Raw genomic sequence first — 24,186 nt, forward strand, 5'->3', positions numbered from 1 at the left:
ATACTGAGTGAATTGTAGTTTAAATAGCAGTTGTTGGCTGCTCTTGTCGGAGTTGACAGCGCAGACAGATGTTTGATGCTATCGCACGTGACGCGCTCAGCTGCACAACTCCCTAACAGTCTCACTAACATTTCACACAGGACTTTGCATTTCTGTGGCTTATGTTTTGCTTATAAAGAGTATCCATTGTTAGCTTTCAATATTTCATTGTGTTTTTTGCCAGACCTGTTTGTTACTGAACTTAGATTTTTCCATTGAGAATCTGCAGACGTGCCTTGCAGTATATTTTGAAGTAAGAGAGCACTAACATCACTGGGTTAACTGTACTACCGTGGTCTGTTTACAGGAAACAAATGGGACTGATGCTTTTACAGTCCTGCGTCAATAGGACAGAGCTTAGAGGTATATTGAGGTTGTGACAAATTTGTGGATAACAATAAAACAAGCAAACATTTGGTTGATAAAGACAATTTTGTTTGCACACGTGTGTCAGTTGGTTTGACAGGACAAGACTTCCACATCTGTGAATGATTTTTTTTTTTACCAACCATGTGTGATCTTGTGTTCTGTGGTTTCGGTCCCCGTTGCTTCTTTTTAATTTGGTCTGTGGCACGTAAACGCCTTAGGAGTATTCAACATGCTTCTCTTTTTAGCAGTTGTTTAGCAGAAGAGAGAAGCAAAAACAAATTCTCCAGAGATGAATAATGTAGACTGAAATGACACCCTTAAGACTTGATACAAAATGAAAAAACAAAAGAATCTATAACATCATGTGATTGGTTCTATTTAAAACAAAAAAGATTGATGTTGCTAAAATATCACATATTGGGTTTTGCATTTACAATAATGATCTTTATAACATTTACTTATTATTTATGTTTTCCTGTGTACATTTGACCTAAAATCTAGGATAAACATGTTAAATTTCTTGAAGTAGTTTTCAAGTGTAAGAAGTAGTAATGTGAGAAAAGTAACAATTATATAAACCTAGTCTTATTAGCTTCTTTTTTCACTGACTAGCTGGTCGGGTAGCAATCGACTGTTAACCAGAAATCCTGCTCGTAATTTGCAGACTGTGGTTTTTAAACAGCATGACCTTAAGAAAAGAGATTTTAGTTCCACATCAGGATTGTCAGTATTTATTTATTACCAGATATATTGCAAACAGTGTGACTTACAACGGAGAAAGAGATTTAGTAAGCAGCCTCATACATGTATGAATTTAATTTGGTAAACCGTTATTAGAGTGGATGGTTTCTTATACATCAGATTTGCCGAATCTTATTGGAAGTCTGGTTTGTACGTTGAAATGTTGACTTGTCTCTGCTGTGGAAGCCCAACTTTGGGTTAATAAAATTATTAGCAAACTACCGGGTAACTTTGTGGCCTGCATATGTGGTTCTCTATCCCGCTGACATGTGAGACCTTTTGAGAAGTGAGTTGAGTTCAGCTATACTTCATTCTCAGCAGATCTCTGTTCTGCATATGTTGTTATTGGACCTACTTATCTTTGCAGACACACAGTAATACAATGTTCTATCTCAATTAACATACAATAAAAGTGAAAAGTAATGTTTTAGTGTCATGGACTATTGTTTCCAACGTAAAAAATACATTTAGATTTTTCCAGTTGTATTTAAAGTGGCAGGATATCCTTTGGTTTGATTACTTAGCTATGATCTAAAACACCCAGTGGTGTGAACAGTGAAGCGTTGCTTTTCCATGAGATTTTTGTGCAATTTCCAAACTGACCCGATGAGACTGATTGTAGCCGACTGTAATTAATTTCTATTTATCAGATTATGTTCAGAATATTTTATTTCAGCCTTAATCCAGTGAATGGTTATTGATTATTTATAAGGAACAGTGGTGATTTCAAACTATGTGCAGGAGATGACATTGTCTTTAAAACAGGGTTTTACTATAATTTTGTAACAAAATAATTAAAATTTTAACAATTTAAACTGTATTTAGCATCTGATTTTAGTGATTGGCACAATTAGCAAGGTTAGCATTACTAAAGATGCTGTCACACTGTTCCCTAGCTTGCCATATGGCGTTTTTAAAAATATGTTTGTGTGGAACATAAGAGTTTTCCTCATGAAATATGCGTGTCACTTATGACATGTTTTGGGAAAAAAACTATGTTGTGTTCACTAGCGTGGTATTCACAGTGTTCTGCTGCACCATGACCGGGTGTGTACTTGATATATTTGACTAAGCCCAATATTGGTCTCATCTCAACAGACAACCTACTTAAACACGTTGACATGTGAGAAACTTAACTGAGATTTTAACGGCTACTCCTCACTTTCCTCTTGCTACTGTCCTAGAAAGGCCAGATTTGTGGAGCGCACAAATAATAATAATCAGGCATGTCAACCGCTGCTCCCAGATGGGGTGCGGGTCTCTCCTTGTGTTGTTGCCAGTTTCTCGATCTTCAAGTGGACCCCATTTACAAATTAGGCAACTTCCAAAGACATTCGGTTACACAGGATGTCTTTTAGGATTATCACTCTAAAGTTGGGTAGAGAGGGAGGACTGCATACCACAGTTTTTTGGAGCTATAATGTTTAGAAAAAGCGAGAGGACCATGTATTCTTGTACGCTTGCAGGAAGACCAATGGTAAGAACAAAAGGAGTCATCTTTGATGTTTAATCGGACGGCCGCAGGCAAATCGTAGCTGAACGTTTACTCTTTAATCGGTTTAATGATGATTAGGTGTAATTAAAATGCTACTTAGTGAGAGCCTCCTGTGATAATGTCTGTCTTAATTTGTCAGTGAAACCTTCATCACAGCAGTGCATCCAGTACAGGCAGGGCCATAAAGCAGCTTTAGTGGTTTGTGTGAACCCACACGCTCACACTCCGACCTGCTCCTAGTATGTAGACCAGATGCTCGGCTTTCCTCGTTGGACTTATTATAAAGGGGGGGTCGGAGGGGCACACAGCTGTAGACTTACAGTTTCAAGGTTTAGGGACAGCAAATCCACTACACCAGCAGATCAAAGAGTTGGAAAGATGACGTCAGGGTTTATTGCTGCATATGATTCATGATCAGTCAAAAAAAGAAAAATCAGATGTTGTATGACTTGAGAATGACTATATATTTTTGCTTACAGCGTAGAAGATAATTTTTTATTACCATTTCCTTCTGTTTTTTTTTTTAGAGAGAAATTTGAGACATCAAAACATTGACAGCTGTTGAACTTTTCTGGGTTAGAAATGAAATTATTTTCAAACAGGTTTTGAAATTCCTCTATTTTAGTCAGAAATGTTTTTTTGATAAACTAACAACAAGCAGTCTTGTTCAGTAAATTCCAATACGTGTTCAGATGAGGCTTGTTTGTTATGTTAAATCACTCCTTTTTATTTATATAGCACATTTTAGCAACAAGGCAAAAGTACAAAGTCATAAATTACACCCTGCAGTACACCAACTTTTGAGTAATAAACTTTTGGCAGGTACGAAACATGTTTTTCATTAAGCCCAAATTATTTTTTTGTTTTTTTAAAGATGCTTTCGTTAGCTGTAAGCAGAAAATCAACATGATGAACAGAAATTAAGGCCTAAAAGCATCTGTTATTGATGTAATGGTTATCCTTGTCTTATGAAATCCCAATAAAATACAGCTGGTAACTATAAACCACGGAAATATTCAAGGTGTGTCCCTTTGGTAGCTAACTCCTTAGGTGGAGTAGAGTAATAGTACATCTAAGTACTGTCTCATTTATTTAATTGGTTTAAAATTTGTTTTTTTTAAATTTTTTTAATATAAGTACGGTAGTACCAAAACATTAAGGGCATTAAATGAAACTCTTTTTATACTTTTCGTTCTCTACGATGACATACTCCAGTGGATAATTGCGTACAGTAGGCCTCTGGCGGGTTGCAGAGCTGTAAGCGCGTGTGCAGCAGTGTCTCATATTTCTCTGTTTTGAACTTGGCAGGCTGCAGCTGTATTGCATGGGCAGCACATAAATTATACACAAACCCTGGAAGAGACTTTGCCTTAGAAAAAAACAACAAAACAATACAAAAAAAAAAAAAACATCGTATGGCTTCCCGCACAAGACAGCTGCAATCTTCCTACACATAAACTGTAATCACACAGTTTAATCCTAGTATTTTTCTCTTGGACAAAATGTTATTCCCTGAAGCAACGTTCAGTCTATTTTAGCTGGATAAATCCTACTAAAATCTACCGAAAAGTAAATTTTCTCTGCTTAACAGTTTGTGGAAGTTCAACTCTAACTGAGTCATGGTATTGTGAGCAGCAAAATATTGGAATAAGGCACCTTTTTGACTGATCCAAGGTTCACTCAAGGACTGATCTAATGGCTGCGTTTCCATTACGAATGTGCAGAAACGATTGTCGGTATTCCATTAATGTCAAAATAAAAAACAAAACAAACTATTTCGCAGTTGCAGTGCTTCCATTAAATAAGAAACACAATTAAAATCACACATGAAAAAGTATGTTCACAAATTATCTCATTAAAAACATGGCGAGTCATCATCCTCCTACGACTTCCTGTCATGGTCTTAGTCTTTTCTAACGTTTTAGATAATGCTAAAATATCTTCTATTGTGTGTATTAATGCATGTCAAGATGCATATGGTGCTATTAAGATAACAAATTATTTGCATTTCATATGGGATCTCAGGTATTTGTGGATTTTAACTATGAAGTTGAAAGTTTCTGACTTTTGAAACTTAGACATTTTTTCTATGAAATTTCTGAGATTATTCTCAAAATGTGAGTTTCGTTTTGTGAAAATCCTCTCCTTTTTTTCTATCTAAAGTGGCCCTAATTCACCATTGTACTTTTCTAATTTTTGAGAGTAAATAAAGACAGACAACATGCAAAATATCCCATGTAAGATATAAGTTGAAAGCTTAAAAGAATACAACATTCAGCCTTCCTGTTATCCCCTGACAGTCTTGTTCTCTCTCATGAGACTTTCAGCAGATAAAGGTCTTGAGAAAATGGCTAACTTAAAAACTCCTTTTGCTAAGTAGCAACATTCACTAACTAGAGAAAGGTGGGATAAAAACTTTCCATCCTATCCTGTCTGGTTACCGGCTCGGCCTGATCAAGATAAAAAATCAGTTGATTCTGACCACCAGTCAGTTTCCCAGTGCAACTATATTTTGTTTATTTCACATGAATAATTTTGTCACTTCCCGACAGTTACAAAACATATGGAACTTAAAGAACACGAATCACTGTTCATATATTAGCAAAAATAAGACTCACATTTTATATGCAGCCAAATATATTTCACTGGTAAGATGCTGCTTTTGGTTCAACAAATTCTGCTGAAGCTATGAATATTTTGGAAATGATAAAGAGCTTGTGGAGTTTGTGCATGCATGCGGGTGTGTGAATGTGTGCAGTCACCAGTTGTGACAGTGGTGTTTATGACACACAAGGGAGAACATTCACTCCATAAATTGCTGCAATTATTGAGCTGCAGAGTCAAAACTCTGAGTGGGAGGTTGAAGTTGAGGAACATCAGTGATTCACGGTATTGTTAGTATTTCTAAAGGTCAGATGTCACATGCTAATTGTAGGGTCTCAGCATTGTGTTCAGACAGTTAAAAGTTGGGAGTTGGTAGAAATATCGCTAAAGAACTTGTTGCTCAACCTGTTTGCTGATTATTACAGATACTGGAGCATAAATTACCAGATCATTTCATCCCTTAACCCTATGCTTTAATGTTAGCCAGAGGTTTTTGTGTGTGTTTCATGTGTGGATCAGGATTTCTTAGTTAGGTTTCCGATTTATGCAGAGGTCAAAGTAGGTTTCAACTATCGACCTTACGTTTTTTGTGTGGCACAAGTGAAAACCTCACCCACAAATATTGTGACAAACAGTTGTAACGTCTAGGTTGGTGCACTGGATGTATTAAATCAGTTTTTTATTAGCAGTACTCTAAAGAAGCCAATTAGTGTTTTTTTAATTTATTTTTATTCTTTCTCGGTGCATATTGTCTTTCAAAAGTCTCCCTTCCTCTTAAACCTTTTCACAATTTTTCCAATTTACAATAACAAACTTTATTGTATATACCAATATTTGTAGTAGACCAAAAATACATTTACATAAATTATTTACAAGTGGGAGGAAAACATGCAGATTTTCACATTTATTTTACAAGTAAAAATCTGAAAGGTGTAGTGGGCATTAATACTAACTTTGCACAAATAAAAACAGAGTGGTGTTTTTTTTTTTTTTTTTACAGAAAAACTTAGAGCATTTGTAAACACCAATTTCAATATGCTAGGATGGTGTTCAGTGAAGGTGTGTTCAGTGACATGTAATGTTTTTCTGCTTCATATACCATTCTGTGTTTTGTTAATTTCCATGTGCCAAGTTTTCCCAAGCCTTGTGTGAAAGAAATACCAAAATATTATCAATGAATCAAAAGTTTAAATGCCAAAGTATGTTTGAATACTACCGAGTCGGGCAAGTAAATGTAAGTTGTGTAAGGATTCCAGCTTACATTTGTGAGATTTTGCAAGTTTTGTGATGTCTGCAAAATTTGTAAAAGTTTCCACGTCGTCATTTCCCCTACAGTCCAGGTGATATTTAAACATTCACAGTGGCTGTAGTTCCCCTGTGGTGGAAGCAGAACCTACCTGTTATGTGCAGGAAACAAGGTGACAACAGCGCCAGTTCGTGGGGAGGAGGGGCCTATTTAGGTCCCGCAACGACAATTTAGCTGACCTTAACACTTATTGTTGAGATGTGTGTGACAGGTGTGTCTATCAGACATTTAAAGCAATACGGAATAAATCGCGTCCCGTATTGGTTCAATACGGGCGGAGACAACAACCGCCTGTCATTGTAGCCTAGCTTAAGCTGACCTGAATATTTACAACTCTCTTGTTGATACACTGACATTACTTTGACATTACTTACCTACTGTCTTTCAACCACTTTGAAAAGCCTTTCTTCGTCTCTCCAACATCTTTATCCTCCCCGTCTTACATTTTGTGCCCCAGAGTTTTTTGCTGCCGCCCCATCTTTAGCTCCCTGTTGTTGAGGCATTACTACAAATTTAAAAGAGAAAAAAAAACTCGCCTCAGCGCGTTCTCGAAGGGCCGCTGCCCAAGCTACCTGTATGGGAGTGGAGAGCGGCTGGCAGGAGGGGAGGGGCGCCTAATCAGTGCTGTTCCTCTGTTATTGATCATTTCATGCACAAGCAGTGGTTAAGTACATAAAATGCTGACTAGAAAAAAAATTCCCACATCGTTTTTGCGTTGCATACAGTGCATAGCCGCCTTTTGCGCCACTAGTTCTCAGCGTCCACCTTACGTTTAGCCATTTTTGAGGAGGGGGTACCTGAAAGTTGATCTCTGCTTTGATTGCTGATGAGCAATGAAGCCGCTTGTGCGCACTGCCGTGACTTTGCGGGCTACCCTTGCATTGTGGGGAATGTAGTGTTGGTGTGTGCAAAGGCTGTGACCTTCGGGCCGGTACTAATAGTAATTAAATATTATCCAGGGGGCCATAGATAATTAATTCGAGGGCCGGATGCGGCCCGCGGGCCTTCACTTTGACATGTACTGTAGGGGAACGCGCCCCGTATCAACGAGGAAACTGTACTTTTTAAAATGAATTCAACCAAAACTACCAATTCAGAAAGATTTGTGTTGAATGTTTCCCCGTACACCAAGATCTCTCTTCAGATTTACCTCACTTATTTGAAAACCGTATCTTCTATCAAGCACTGATTTAATGTAGGGGCTGCAACTAACAATTATTTTAGCAATTGATTCTGATAATTAATCAGAAATGATTATTAGATCAGTATTTATTTAAATTATAAAAAGCACCAAGTCATTGTGACATCACTTTTGTAAGCTGCTTGCATTTTCATCTTATTTCATTCCCCTTCTCAGTTTACAGAAGAGAACACAGAACACACATGGTCACATTTAGTGTCTACTCATGCTGTGTGAAAGCTTTTCTACCAGTTCCATCTTTACTGGATTTTTAAATGCATACTAAATCCACGCTTCCTCCATCTCTTTCTAATCGGGTTTGTTGTTGAATTCATTCAGGAGAGTTTCTGCGAGCGTGAAAAGCTTTGACCCCGACGTGATTTGAACACGCAACCTTCTGATCTGGAGTCAGACGCGCTACCGTTGCGCCACGAGGTCCTGTTGCCAACTCACACGTGGGCAGTGATATTAGCCCAGTGGGAATAGCAACTCTTGCCGTTGCTGTAATAGTGCCGGATAGCAACACATTGGCACACGCTCAGCCTTTGTCATTTTCCCACTCTTCTCCTTATGCCTGCAGCAGCAGGCTTTGTGCTGTTTTCTTTTTGACAGGAACAGACATCCCCACTCTGCTACAAAGACATAAAGACGCGGAGACCTTCTGCTTGTCTTGATGTGACACAACAACTACCTCTCTGTTTCCCTTCACATCTGACACTAGATCATCTAGGCAGATACATGAACAGACAAAGGAGGCAGTCTTCTTGGGGGGGAATGAAGGAGTAATTAAAAAAGTGACTAAGAAGGTCACTGGCAGGGGAACGAAATTATGTCTTTCCAGTTCTCATACACATATTGTCACACCTTCCTTATCTTCCCCCGTCTGCTCTGTTTATGCAAAATCCCTTTCACTTGCAGATGTATTCAGTTTCATAGTAGGGATTATGCTGTGGTCTTCTACTGTTCATGTTAGGTAGTTATTGTCAAAATGATGTCTTACTTTAGTGGTTTAAGTATACAGTATGATGCTATTGCCACATCTGCCATTAGTCTAGTTATGTTTAGAGATGCACTGATCCAATTTTAATATCTATATTGGTCCTGATATTGAAAAAAATGTCTATATCAGCTGTTGGTGACTGTGCCTGATCCATAAGGGCAGATCTATTCAGGCTAATCTTATGCTTTGTGCTCTGAGCAGTGCCATACGTTATTTATTTTACATTATACTTAGAATTCTTAATTGCACTCTTTTTTTTACATGTCTGACCAAGCTTGAGAAGCTATTGGCATATTTAAGTGTGCTGTACTGGTGCAGAGTTATCAAATAAATGTGCAAATCTGTACATTTCTGTAAAAAAAAAAAAAAAGAGAATCAACTTTTGGCCCATTGTTGCTTCCTGTGCTGAACTGGGAGAGGAGGTCATACTTCAGAGTGCTGGTAGTTGTTTTGTCAGCACAGGTTACACTGGTTTTTTTTACTGGTTTTTTTTGTAAGCCATGCTATTTGCAGTATATTGTTCTCATGTGTCATTGTTCTGACGTACATTCCGGACACCATTGTTCTGTTCCAGACGTGATAATTGTTCTTAATATCTTCTTAATCTCAGTATTTTTCCACAACATCTTTTGGATAAAATTCTTTAATATTGTCACACTTGATTAAGGTTACAGTGAAACATAATTCAGTGTTATTGTTGACTACTGCGATGATGATACCAGCTGCAATAAGCAGCCTCAAAATGATATCTCTGATGTTAATATTTCAGTCACTAAAATCTGTAGACACTTTGCATGTTGTTGTTTACATCTATAAATTTTGTGCATTTCAGCCAAAAGGATGATTCTTTTACTTGTCAGCCATAGTTGCGCTGCCGTGGCAGGACAATTTTGTTAAAAGAATGTTTAACCTGGAGATTTACATATTATTAATTTAGTGCCATGGGCCACAGCAAAGGGAAAAAAACATAGAAAAACACTCATATTCTTAATTTTTCTCGCTCTTTGTGTCACCTACCCTACACACAGACTCATTGGCATAGGAACCAACAACAACGCTTCAGGATTCAATACCCAAAACATGCAAACTTTCACAATTTTGAGACTTGATGCATATTTTGTGATTATTAATAAATGATTACCTAATTTAAACACCTGCTCTACAAATGACCTGTCAGAGTTGGTGTGTGGGGTCGCCTTTTTCTTTTTTGATTAACTAAACCGAGACACCAAATTCTGCAGCACATCTACAAGTTACGGTTGCCAAAGTCAAGCTAGCATAACTGACCTACTTCCCTCGTTTGCTCATTATTATTATTTTTTTCTATTAAAACTTTTTTTCTGACCTTATCTAGCTTTCGTAGTGTTTACAATTAGTAGCAAAGCACTATGTCCCTTTTTCTTATATACATATTATGCATACATTTAAGTTGTCATGTTGACAACTTGACAGGCAAGGTCAATGGCAGTCATTCAGCTAGCAGTTTTCTGCCCTCCAACAGGGTCACATTGCAACTTGTCTATAAAAATTCATAAATAGATTATATTTCAAGTGACAAAAAATTGCATCCAAGCTGTCTTGCAAACAATGACAGATTACACTGCTTTTTAATAGATAGTATAGGTTAAAAAAAAGTAAAAATTTTGCCAAAAGTTTGCTAAAGCAGATTCTGTCCACATGCAACCTCAGGAGTGAAAGTGCCAATGCTTGTTTCCAGAACTGCCAGAGCATAGATGGTGTGTTTATAGAATTATATTTCATGATTACAGCTCTATGGTTATCTGATACTGGAGCAGTTTCCATCCAGCTAACACCCCACGGGTCAGAGAGATCTTCTGTCGCCACACCGACCCGTAAAAGAGAGTGGCGTTCTCTGTGTGCAGACTTCCAGTGATGTCAAATGGAACTTGACGTTAGACTGCAATAAATCACACTCTGAGGAAAACATAAGTGCATGTGTAAAGAGTCCTGATGTCAGAAGGGTAGATGTCTCCACTCTGTAATATAACGGACTGTTTTTTTTTCCTGCAGAGATGTGGTAACAGTTTGAGGTTAATTCTTATGTTTGCTAAGACTTTATCAGCTCAGTGCTGTCCTCCCTCTACCAGCTGTTACTATATGCTGCAATAATAGAAATGGCTGCACCACAAAGCTCCCTTAGTTAAAATGATCATGTCCCTCTTTTCGGTTTCTCCTCTTTACATTTGTACTGGTTTCCAGTTCACCATTTGCTTAGACCCTGTCAGATGGAAGACTGTATGCAAAAAACAAACTGTATGCTTAAGTACACTTCAGCACTTCACTCTTACAAACTTGACTTTAGGAGGCATTAGTTGTCATAATTTAAGTCAGTGATTATTTCCTTTGCAAAGTAGCCAATACTGATATTATTGTTTATAATTTTTCCCACTGTAAATGTCCTAATGCATGTTTTTTAAGCTTGCCAACATGTTTTATTTGTAAGTTTGTCTAAAGTGCCTTGTAAAAGTGTTCATGACCCCTGAAACTTTCCATCTTTGTCAACAACAGGCCTCGACTTACAAACTACCACAGAGCTATGAAGTAGAAGGAATAATCTATTTCAGAATAATTTGAAAAATGTGACATGCATTTGTATTCATCCGTCTTTACTCTGATTGCCTTAAGTAAAATCCAGTGTGACTACAAAAAGATTCTCACAATTGTAGTGGACAAAAATTACACATGTAGAAGAAGCTCCTTTGACAAGTTGAGTAGAGAATTAAAAGGATAGCAATGGTGTAAAGTAATGTTTTAAGGTAATTCCCTCATCAAAAATATGTCTGGAGTGTTGCCTTGATTTTATTTATTTTTTCATGCATATTTGAGAAATCCTGTAATCTCCCGTTCATCCATTCAGCTGTGCAAAACGCCTGGGTGAACCTAGCTCCGCCTTCGAGGATGAAGCTCCTCCTCGGAGATGCAGTTTCCAAGCTTCCGATCACTCCACCTCACAGTTTAGCTCCTTCAGACTAGCCAGAAGCAATTAGCAAACACCTGGTGGAACTGTGCATCTGCTGAGCTCATTAAATGAGCTTCTTCTCAGAAGAAGTAAAACAACTGAGGTTAAAATAGTTACTTGATTGTGTTCCCCCCCCTTTTTTTCATAAAACAGTGGAACTTCCTCTGTTTCTCTTGAAAATCATCAATTACTTGATATTATAACATCACAAAATGTGAAGTTAAAAGGGCAATTTTGCAAGTTACCCTATCTGCGTGTCATCACCACGTGCGTGTGAGCCAAAAGGATGACAATATAAAACACAACCACAATACATTAGAGAGCTGTTTTCCGTTTGCATGAAGCAAAGCACTGCAGATAAAATGTTCCAAGATATGTCTTCACAAGTCCAACCTAAATAGAGCATATGAAAGCTGTTCCACCCCCCCCCCCCCCCTTTCCATCCATCCCAAGTGTAATGCCGAGATTAATTTGTGTGGTTGAGCTTCCCCCAGAATATTTGTTCCTTGTAATCCATCTGTGGAACATGTTTGGATCAAGATTTTACCAAGCAGACATAGACTTAGTCAGCATTTGTACACATCTTTTTTGAATACCGAGGGTCACTTTGTGGCTTGTAATAACCTCCATAGAGGTTGGATTTCAGCTGTTTCTGTCTCTTCTGGGTTTTGGTCAACTTTTATCAGGCTGCATCGCAGAAGTAGTTTATTGAATTTTGTCTTCCTGACTGGACTCCTTCAAAACACGAAGTATATTTTATTACGTTTAAATCTGAAACACAGAGAGAGAATATTTTTAGACTGGAGAGTAAGATGTGTGTTATGCATATTCTGCATGGTACCTTTTAGATTTTCTTCCCTTTTGATTCTGCCAGATTTTTTTTGTCTTCTACAATTAACTTAAGTTTTTTTTCTCTTTTAATGATCTCAAAAGGAAAGAAAAGATACCACACGATTGTTTCCCTCTCAATTTGGACCATTATCTCTGGTGAACCACAATTCAGTACAACATGAAGGCATTTAACCAAAATGCCTTCAAATTATGGAGACAGTTTAGTTTGGATCAGAGAGAAGTAGTGAAAATGAAGGATCCCAAAAAAGAAATGAAAGACATGCCTGTTTTCAAATTTACTTTAGAAAGAAGGGCAGTCACTGAACTTTCTCTGTTAGAGGCTAGAATAAGGAGAAGCAGAGGATATTCTATAGTTTTTTAACAAAATCCCATTTTTCTTTAAGAAGAAATATAGAATGGCATTAAAATGTTTTTTCTTCCCCAGCCTTCATGCTTGATCACTTATTAAATAAACTTATCAGAGACGATATGACATCGTGTGAGAGAGGAGCCTTTGTGAAACGAGATTTTTTACTAATCTGTCATCAAAAGACAAATTGATGACTGAGTTGACAATTTAAGCTAGCTTTAGCCTCCTATATTAGCCTGTCTCTGAGATTCCGAACGGCTGCCTACATTTCCAAATCCAGCATGTTCCATAAAATATGGGAGAGAGTCTGTAAACTCTGAAGAAGAAAAAAACAAAGCAACTTTGCTGTACTTTGCCAATTTATTATTATTTTTTTTACATTTTTGTGATTGTTATTTATGTCAGAGTTCACATTTTCCCCATTTATAAGGAGCTACAATATTCCACTAAGAAGTAATTACTTTATTTTTGTTTTTAATCTGATAAGCTCATATATTATGTGACAGATCATACAAAACATTTTTCTTGAATATATTAAATATGTTTTCTTTCATTCAGTCACAGACAATGACTCACTTTTGCTTCTTCCAAATTTTCACATAGATAATAGATTGGACTGAATATCAGTTGAGTGGTGAATTGAATTGTTTTAAATCTTCATCAGTTCTTCGTGTATTTTTAATACGTTGTCACCTTCCTAAATTAATGGCCCACGTCATTTTTTGTCAAGGGATTATTTAGTGCCATTATTTTTAGGAAGGTGACGATATTGGATCATTAACAGTGTTTCAAGATGCATATCTACCACAAATCAGAGGTAGCTAACACTAGACCGCAGATTGCATTCCAACAGAACCAGTCTTTCACTTTGCATAATTGTTCAATTTAGATGGAAAAGTTTGACATTGTAACTAGGGGTGTATTGATTTCCTTAATTTTAGGAGATTGAACGATAGTTGCCTGAGAAACCGGTCTTATCCAATGATCCTATCTACCTTTGCAAATGCCTGAAAATCAGCTACTATCTATCCACTGTTGCTTTGTTGTGAGAGAAGTTTGGCTGACGGACCCACTCACCAGGTCACAGCTGCACGTGAGCTAACAGTAATGACCCCACCGTTGCCAACTTGGCAGACTAAAAAATCGGAATTGACCAAAATCGGAATCGGCAGATAATTGCAATCGGTGCACTCCTAATTTTAATAAGAACTTTTTATCCATATTTCTGTGGCATACATGATTAGCCAGATTATTTCAATCAGAGAGCTTTAAAATTTAAAATCAATGTGTGAGCTTTTAGATGCAGCTAAAGGTGTTTTGAGGGATAGTTGAATAGTGAATTTGTCATATAACATGTCTTGATGAATAAAATGAGACGGAGAGCATGATAAAGTCTTTATAAAGTGTATAATTGGCCGGTTTACATTATAAGTGGTTATGCCATTGGTGAGTTTGTAAGTATCTTAAGAAATAATTACATTTTTGCTGTTTAGTTTGAAAAGCACTTTGGAAATAAGATTTTAAATATATCTGGATAAACAACATAGCAAATTGTCATAAAGAGTAAAGCTGGGCCATGAAAGTAGACTAATTTTATCAGGTACCACTGAAGTTTCACCTCAGCGTTATTCATGCCTGAACCATTTTCATACTGCTGATACAAAACAGGAAATTACAGGTATTTTTAATTCCACATAGAAGAATGAAGATTTATATACTTTTATTCATTCAAATACATAAGTAAGAACGGCCCTTGATCACATAACATAGATTGTCGCAAATAGAAAGGTTTAGACCACTTGTTTAGGGAATGACCAGGCTCCACAGTTTCAATCCCTAACCATGTCACATCCTATATCTGCGCCAGCGAACCGGATCATAATATAAACCCCATGATGATCAGACCAGCTGATTCCTAAGAAGACACAAGCTGGTAATTTACTTGGCCGACCAGTGTTTTGTGGCTTAACTCGCATAATGCAACAAATCCTGCGTCTATATAGTTCAAATAAAGCAAATCTCATTACAGGGCTTATGAACTATCTTTTCTTTTCTTTCCCAGGACCCCAGCTACTGGGTTCAGGTCCACAGACTGGAGCATGGCGATGGAGGCATTTTGGACCTTGATGATATGCTGTGTGACGTGGTAGATGACAAGGATAAGGTAAGTCCAGTTATATTTTACTATGCAAATAAGTATGTATTTGCATTGCAACATTGATATTTCATTTCTTTCTAAACTTCCATCAGCTTCTGTCTGTTTTCTAATTTGTCTGTCACATTTCCTTCAAATCATATTAGAACTTGCCACGCAAACTGAAAGACTTGCTTTACTAAGGCTGAAGTGTTATGTGTTCTTGATCATATCTAGTCCCTATTAAGCAGTACAGAACTACTGAACACAATCATTTCCTTGATTTAATCATTTCAACCTGTTTGGAGCATCCCACTAGTGGAAGGTTTAATGACGCCGTGTAACTTTCAAGGCCCTAATTTGCTTTGTGTGATTTCATTTACTAGTATGTGGTAGAAACATGGTGTCTGGACAATATGATGCTCACAGTACCCACTCTTTCACTGCCCTGTCTGGGCCATTACCCACAATGCCACTGGATTCTTCCCATGGGAGCAGTGGTGACTACACTTTAGTCACCAGTTGGCTTTAATGTTGGGCCAGCTGGAGAGCTATTCCCAAATTTGAAGTTGTTTGATGGGTAACTTGCAAACCTGATTTTATTTGTTTATGTCGGGGTGCCCAAAGTCCTCGCAATGTCAGTATGTGCATGGAAATCACATACTGCCTCTTGTAAAACTTAAAGGGATAAAACAGAGCTACTTTGATTTACTCTGTTCAACCTTCCTGTTATCAACCAAAACTCTTGCTCTTTCACCTGATACCTCAATGATATTAATCGGCTAACTTAATTTCCTTTTCATGGAGTAATAATTAGCGGAGCACTGATTGGAGTTTTCTGGTCAATAATTAATCTTTAAAAAGCCTGACTTGCTGATTCCAGTTTTTGGCTGATACCGTTTATTTTGTCTGAAAAGTCACTAAATATAGCAACAAAGTTGCTAAGTTGATAACAGTGGGCTGACTATTGTTAAGCGGGCATGTGTATATGTGACATGGTGGGCGGTTCTCTCACAGCTTACCTTTGTGGAGGTGGATTAGATAAAATTGGTTATCTGTGGATAATGAATATGGATTTTGGGAGATTGCCTGTCTCTAAAAATTAAGGAAATCAGGGCCGATTTGTCATTGCACATTTAAACATTCATATTCTTTTTAATTGAACAGTTAATCCATGTGACTAACTTTACAGATGCTCTTAGGTCTAAAAGAGCATTTTTTTCTGAGCCAGACAAAAACCCATGTATGCTTACGTCCCTACTCACCTGATAATAACCGGTAGCTGCCATGGTTACACATTAGGTTGGATCAAGGAGGATAGCAGCTGTTTGCACCTGCTGCCACATACACACCTTTCTCCCGTTTTCCTTCTAATCTCAGCAGCTTTCTCTGTCTCCTGTGGCCTGTTGTCTGTAACCATCGGAAACCAGATGACTGATTATGGAAAGAGAAGAGATAAAATTGGCAATTTCATAAAAAAAACAAAAAAAAAACATGGAGACTTCATCATTTTTTTTAAAATGTCATCAATTTACTCTTATGCTGTATGTCCTCCCTCTAGTGGCCGTGTAAGCTCATTACACTCTCCATTTTCTCAGAAAATAGATAATAAATGTATATTTTTTTCTTATTTTGTTCTATGCATTTCCTAAATACTTGGCTGCACAAGCCTTTCATAAAAAGTAAATAGTGACAGTTGATACGAATGACTTCCTGTGGTGACATGTTGGTAGTTGTAGTATAACAGAGTGCAGAGTTCAGCTGGGGCAGATCTGGGTCAGCCAGCTTTGTTCAAGTAGAATATATATGTGTGTGTGTGTGTGTGTGCATGAGTGTGCTTGCGTGCGTGCACACCTGTATGGGGAGTTTATCTCACTCTGTGGGTGTTTGCTTCTTTGTGTGTGTACAGTTGTAGAGGTAAAGCCAGTCTGTCCAGTTATTTCCATTAGCCACTACCTCCTGTCTTTGCTGTTGAAACTCTTGACAAGCAAGAACAAATTCAAGCTGTTAAGTTTCTGTAACAAACAACAGCCGTCCTCCTGTTCATGCAAGTATCACTGCTTCAGGCTTCTTGTCATGTGGGGTAATATATGTAACATATGTATATGGAGTCAGAAAAAGATTGCTGATCTCACCTAAAGTAAATAAGCATTAGTTTACAATGAAGAATTGTCCCCATTTTTAAAATCTGTGTGCTGGATCTGTGTAGTCAGGTGGGATCAATTTAACACTGAATGAAACTCTTGCAATTTAAAAGGCGAGTTGCACTTTTAAAATTTAATTTATGACATTAGAAGGATATGACTTCAGTGTTGCTTTAGTATAAATGATGATAGGCAAGACATAATTTGAAGTTTAGTTAAATCCTTTTTGTTGCTGTAGGATGTATTTCACTAGCAAATTTACACTGACATTGGAAACACATCTGTATCTTTTCCACAGAATTTTACAAAATGCAAAGTTGTTAAAATCTCTACTGGGGGGGGGGAAGAGAAAATTTTGTTCTGATGTCATCAACTTGTGGTTATGTCATCAACTTGTGGTTGATGACATAAGCTTGTGGTTGATGACATAAGAAGAAACACAGGAAATCCACCAGTAAAGTGAAGAGTGAAAGTATTCGAGTTAAATGTTTGAGTTCCAATGATCCTCATCCCATAATGGACGTGTCAGAAAAATTGCTGTTCCTTTTCAGATCTTTAAAAGTTAACACTTTGCTTATGTTTGAATTTGTCCAACTTAATTATTCTTGAAAAGAATACATCTTCATTATTGTGTCACCATAAATAGTTGTGGCACATTTTGAATTCTTCCTGTTGTAGTTAGTTCTTCTGAACAACCTTTTTTTCTCCTACAGCTAACAGATGGGATGATTTTTCCCCCTTCTTGCATTCATAATTCCTCTAGTATTTAGTGAGATTATGGCAGTGGTACATGTTGTACTGCAAGTGCATGCATGGCAGGGCTAACTGGTAGAACTGGGTTCGTTTCAAATCTGCCTGTAAATTGTTTTTGATGGAAGTAGTGGGTTATACAGCAGCTTTTATAAAAGGTTGGCATAAAATGATCACTTAGGATCTTTGATAGTAAAATCTGGCAATTGCAGGCTGCCATTGTAGTTTTCACAAAACACTCACATGTGTTTTATTGCTGCCAAGCACATAAAAAAAATCCACAAAGTGTTCTCATTTATGGCTCAAAAGTGCACAATGCAAGTAAACACCTCAGAAGGACAGAAAAAACACAAAATGACTTAGCCAAAAGAACTAGATGATGTCGCAGCAACATATTAAGGCCATTGTAGATAGAAAAAAAAGAGTAGCATCAAATTTCTGCCCAAAATATTTTTGATTAATTTCAGAAACTTTCAGAAGTTTTCTAGTCAAAAGTCTTTGACTTTTGAGACTCAGAAAATTAAAAAAATTCCTAGAAACTTTGAAACTAATCTAAAAATTGCTGAGTTTGCAAATTTTCAACTTTTCAATAAAAAAAAAAAACAGCTTTTGTTTCTAGAAGTTGTTTTTTTTTTGGTGGAGATTTACTCCTCTCTTTTCTATTTACATTGGCCTTAATATGCCATTATAGTATTACTTAATGACTTGCAAGAAAATATTAAAACAAATAGAAAACCCAATGATGATGGTGTGTTGTTCCACAGGAGGCAGCTATGAGCTTTTGTAGATTTTTCAGGAAATTACGCGAAGAAGTAACTTCATTGTTAACACCAATTCATTTCAGCATTTTAGTAAAACGTGTTTTTAATTTGGTGTAAAGTGAGTGTAAAACAATGACATTGGTGTTACTTATGCCGTGATTAGTTCAGGAATATTCATCTGAACTGGTGATGTGTGTGTGAGTGTCAGTGTGTGTTGCTTGGCTCAGGTTCAGAAGTTCGACTATGAGAAGTGATTCATATGCGCTTGCTGAGCTGCTGCAAGCTGCAACCTGTCGGTTTCTGCTCCACAGATTGTCACACCGATGATCTAACTTCCATTTCACATGACCAACAAATTATGACTGTATTTCCACAGTTGGGTAGGTTTTGGGTTTTTGTTACACACCAGACCTAGCTACCGTTTCCAAGGTTTGTTCCAGTGGTGCTAAGGCTGTCAAAATAACAAAAGGTCATGTATGAGCTTAGATTTCCAATGTTAAAATTCACTGTTTATTTATTTACTAAGCAACCTCCTTTTGCTTTGACAAGAAGAGACGAGACGTTAAATCTCATCTTTCAACTGAACTTTGGTGCAGATATTTTGGTTATTTCCTTCTCTACTTTTGTGGTCCAGCACTGCTACCAGCTGACTTAAAAAGGTTGAGGCTCATCTTTTTTCGGGTGTGTTGGGATGCATTTTGTTGAATAGTTTCCAGAAAAAGCATGTTAGTTATCCTCTAGAAAGCCACGTGTACTATTGATTCTTTTTCAGCTCTAACAAATCCTTTAAAAGTTGCTGGTTGTCATGCTGATTGTGTCAAAAAGTATTGTTAACTTCAATGTATCAGTAAAGACATGTAAAACAAAATCTCTCATTGCATGCTATATAAGGCAGTGTGATTTAGCTTTCCCTAGACTTTGAACCCCCTTGCAATACTAGCCATACCAATGTAACTTTCGCATTTTGTCAGGTGATAAAACAATAACGATATCTATTGCAATAGACACATAATCAAGATCAATTAGAATTTTAATAATTCCACTGTACTTTGATCCAGATCCACTCACTCTTTGGTCAGCTAGCAACAACTTATAGTGCAACATGCACAGTAGTGCCTGTTTCCCCCAGCGTACTCGGGTTTGTTTCACTTCTCGGGACTTATGGGTGTGCTTGAGGCGGACTCAACTAGCTCATCAAACTTGCTAGTATCATTTTGGATTGTGGGAAATGAAGAAATTTGTCATGACAAATGTAGACAGTCGTACGCTTTACTATGAAATCTCAAATGTCTGTGGAAAGAACGCGGTAAACAAAATACATGCAGCAAAACTAAGTATGAGGGATCAGCTTTGTGATTTGATACCGTGACGTCAAGAAATTGTGCCTAAAGGAGGAAATGTCACGTCCCTTGTGTGGCAATATTAAAAACAAAAAATGAATCGATTATAGATATTGACTAAATGCCAATACCGTGATACTTTTTTCCTTGTTAAAACCCAGAGGTTTGTGGCAGAGATGGGGAACCATGTCAGAATTCATGGGAAAGATAGAACGAGCTCTATAACAGATAACCCTGCAAGAAAATATGTTAGATTGGACAGAAGAGGCCAAAAATCAGGCCTGGTATGGAAGGGGTTAATCTGAGAAGCTTTGAGATTCATGATAACTGTGGAGGAGCTGCATAAATCTATAGATCAGTTGGGAGAATCTCTTGACAGAACAACTCTTTGTTAGTGGCATAAAAGCCCCTCACACGCAGCTTGCTGTTGACGTTTCATAATTTATGAATGAAAGTGATGGCCCACATCTTTAGAGTCACACACATGCAAGGTAAATGACCTCTGTATTCTGTATTTATTATAACTAATTATTAACTGCGTACCACATACCATACTTGTTACACCAATTCATTGCCGCATTACTCAGCAGCAGTAACCACTCCAATTATTCCACTCCACACTTCAAAACAAACTAAGAATAGATCGCGGAACGGCACAATTAGCACAAGGTGTCAACTCTTTCTCACTGCCTCAGATGCATTTTTGAAAGAACTTCCCTATGAGAGACAGACTTTCATGAATGATTGCTTTTACTTCTTGTGAATGATCATGCTGACTAACTGTGACATCGAAGCTTAAACATACCAGCAAAATCTTACCGCAGTTAAATGCAGACATAATTTCCATATGTCTGTATGTTTTCAGTTATCACATAACATTTGGAGGCCCAACTCTAAAGGGCTCAAAGGATCTGCCAGTGTTTTCACTGAACTGTCACTAACAAGCTGTTTGGTTAGAATCATTAGTTTGACATGTCAAAGATGCCTTAAAGTAGGGCAGAACTATGTAAATCTGACTTTGTTTGAGCTTCCATCATGTTATAATGTTGTTCCCTCATAAAAACATATCTGGAGTGTTGTCTTAGTTCTTAATTCTTTTTTAACACTGGCACAAATGTTGCTAAAGGGTTAATAGAGGAGCCATATTGTGTTGACTTTCTGAAAGCGGAGTTTCGGAAAGATTGGAAGTTTCTTAAAGGATTTTTTAAGCATTAAATTTCTTTTAAGTCATGTTTGATATATGCAGCATTTTTATAACAACTAAAGTTAACAGTTACCTGATTGTGCTATAAATTGTCACTATGTGCTTGAAAAATGAATAATACTACTCCTTTAAATACTAGTTCATGAATTTTATTTAAAAGTAAGCACATTGGTAAATCATGTATGAATAGACTCTTTGATGTTTTGATGGTTGTCATACTCAAACCTGGTTATTTTGGCTTCATCCAGATGAGGCACACACTGAACAGTCCATCACTGTGTATTCCAGTCCTTAAAATGCTTGTTTTCCTCTACATTGGATTCTGAATCCATTGAAATAACAAAAAAAAAAAAACAGCAGTCTAGTATTAAAGATGAAGGAAGACAAGGCACAACTATAAAAATGTAATTCTGGAATAATTCCTATTATTATAATTCCTCGTATCGCCATGCAGCTTTGATTCAAACTAATAAACTATGCAGCAGATGGCAGTGTCGCCATTAAATTGTGAGAGGATAGCCTTGAGTAAGACATTTACAATACGGGTCTGTTCAAATAGGACCATAAAAGCGACAAAATGCCTGTATTATGGCCAATTAGGGTAAATGAAAGTAAAATCTAATGGTTGTTGCATGCAAAATGAGAAATAACACCAGCAATCATACTGTTATTGTACTCCTCGGAGCTGTTGATGCTGCAGAGAACAAACTTCTCTTTCAATCACTAACAAACCTCTTTTGTATAATCATAAGAGAAGGTAGATTGCATGCTGCATAGCAGGGAATGTTATTAAGGAACAGAAAATGTACAATACTTGCAAAAATACAAACCCTAAATATACTAATACTTCATTAGGAAAACACTTTTCAGCACAATCCTTAACAGGAACTTTAGATTTTTAAATATTCAAATTTAATTTGAGCTTGCCTTTTTTTAAAAAAAAAAAAAAAAAAAAAAAAAAGCAACATCCCTCTAATGCTTTAGTATGCCTTGGTATGCAACTGTCTGGATATAGCTAATAGCAGGTGCACTGGTAGATGTGTACCTGCAGAAAGATGTTGCAGTGACACATTGGAACCACAAGGAGGCAGCATAACCTAAGTGACAGTCACTTCTAAACATTTTCCTGCATGTATTCTTAGTATATTTATGCTTCTTGCTTCATATTAAAAGACAGATTTCTAAGGGAACACAGGCACTCAAACATATATAAACAAAAAAAATTGATCTGTTCAGGTCTTACTGCTTTTTTCATTGGTCCTGTTTTCTTTGTCTTTGTAATGTCACATCACTGGCCCCTGTGGTTGGGCTCTTTGGACAACTGGCATTTTCTTGGCCTCCGAAGTTGACATTGCCATGGAAACTGCGGTCGGGTGCCAAGTGGGCACCTGTGCTGGGTCGAGATCAAGCAGTGAGTGAAATTAGCCAAGGCCAAAGCAGGGTCCCACAGCTGCCCCCTGGCACCACAACACTGCCAAGGGAAATCAAAGACTAATTATCGTGTTTGTGTGTGTAAGAGTGAGGGAAAGAGAAAGTGAGAGAGTCTGATTGGCTGATTCCTGTTATCGTTTCTTAGACTGTACGATGCGTTCAGTTCACACCCAAGTATGTGGCTTTTACACAGGGGAACAAAATGTATTTGGTCAGAGTTTTTCTTGTCAGGGTTAGCAAAGAGTTGCCTTGTAGACAGGAACAGAGTGATATATGCGCCCGGCTGTGTGGCATATGTAGACACTTGGAAATCTGACTTATGAACAAAAGATACTCACAGGAAGGCTGTTTTTTTGCAACAAAAAAGGTACAAAGTTTTGTTTTTTTACATCAAATAGGCCTCCATGCTTCTTGTTTGAAAACTGTAAAACAGCTGAAACACTGCGTTCCTTTAAATCTCGACTAAAAGCCCACCTGTTTAGAGTTGTATTTGAGACGTAATCAATTACGAATTTGATGATGGCACATGACTTAATGTAATGTTTTGATTGTTGATTCTATGTTGCATGACTTTGTGTTTTTGTGTTTGTTTTGATGTAAAGCACTTTGAAATGCATTGCTGCTGAAATGTGCTATACAAATAAAATTTGATTGATTGATTGTTTGATTGTTTAATTACAATCAAAGTGAGCTGAATGAGTTTATAGATGACCACATCAGTAGATCATAGAATTGGGCACTTTGGGCCATGTCCACAGCTTCATTAAATAATTAAATTGTATGTTTCTCAAACATACATAATTCCATTTATTTTGATTGTTACATGGATTTTAATAGAACAGTGATAAATTTAGTTTGTTCAGAGTGTAAAATTATGTAAAAATACATAATCATAAAAATGTTTTATATCTATAAATCTTAGTTTCAGCTCCACTATTATTGGTATTTCTATCAGACATGTTAAGTAATTAGTTATTGTAGCAGCAAGTCTTATGTGTGATTAAAATACTGTTGAATTAATGAGGGGTTGCACCGGTGGTGCTGCCCCCTGGTGGTTGAAACTAAACATGCTACTCATGCCTTTCAGTTGTCTTACCAATTTATTTGCTAATAAAAATGTAAGCCTTAAAGTTTAACACTGTATGATACAAATGTGGGTAGAATTCTTGGCTGGTACTGATGAGGTTTTTATTTATCCCCTTGTTTGTTTTTCTTTTCCTTTTTTTTTTTTTAAAAGTGTGGTGTTGCTTGAATGTAGCACATTTACTTGAGTGATCTTTGTGTAATGTGGAGATAAGGTGCTGATGATGCCGAAAAAAGTTCAGCTGCTGGGTCTAAATTGAAAGCATAAGCAAGGCAGCATGTTTACATATACAGTTTCAGTAGATTCAGACACACTGAGCCACTAGTATGGATAACATGAGACCAGTCTTGTTGACAAAACCATAGCTTCAGCTGCAGAGCATATGCAGTATGACATACTCCTTCTTGGGCCCGGGGTAACAAT

At 37.1% G+C, this 24,186-nt stretch overlaps 1 protein-coding gene and 1 non-coding gene across 3 annotated transcripts in view; one reads left to right on the forward strand and one right to left on the reverse strand.

Moving 5' to 3' along the window:
- Window positions 1-24,186, forward strand: part of LOC114136816 (partitioning defective 3 homolog) — a 384,289-nt gene that overhangs the window by 27,353 nt on the left and 332,750 nt on the right. For both annotated transcript variants that reach the window (XM_028005119.1, XM_028005118.1), the window contains exon 2: window positions 14,978-15,079. In XM_028005119.1, the coding sequence (XP_027860920.1) occupies window positions 14,978-15,079 (102 nt within the window). The remainder of the gene's footprint in view (window positions 1-14,977; window positions 15,080-24,186) is intronic.
- Window positions 8,101-8,172, reverse strand: trnaw-cca (transfer RNA tryptophan (anticodon CCA)). Its single transcript has one exon. It is a non-coding gene; the product is annotated as a tRNA-Trp (tRNA).

The sequence above is a fragment of the Xiphophorus couchianus genome, chromosome 21 (genome assembly GCF_001444195.1).
Source record: "Xiphophorus couchianus chromosome 21, X_couchianus-1.0, whole genome shotgun sequence".
Lineage (NCBI taxonomy): Eukaryota > Metazoa > Chordata > Actinopteri > Cyprinodontiformes > Poeciliidae > Xiphophorus > Xiphophorus couchianus.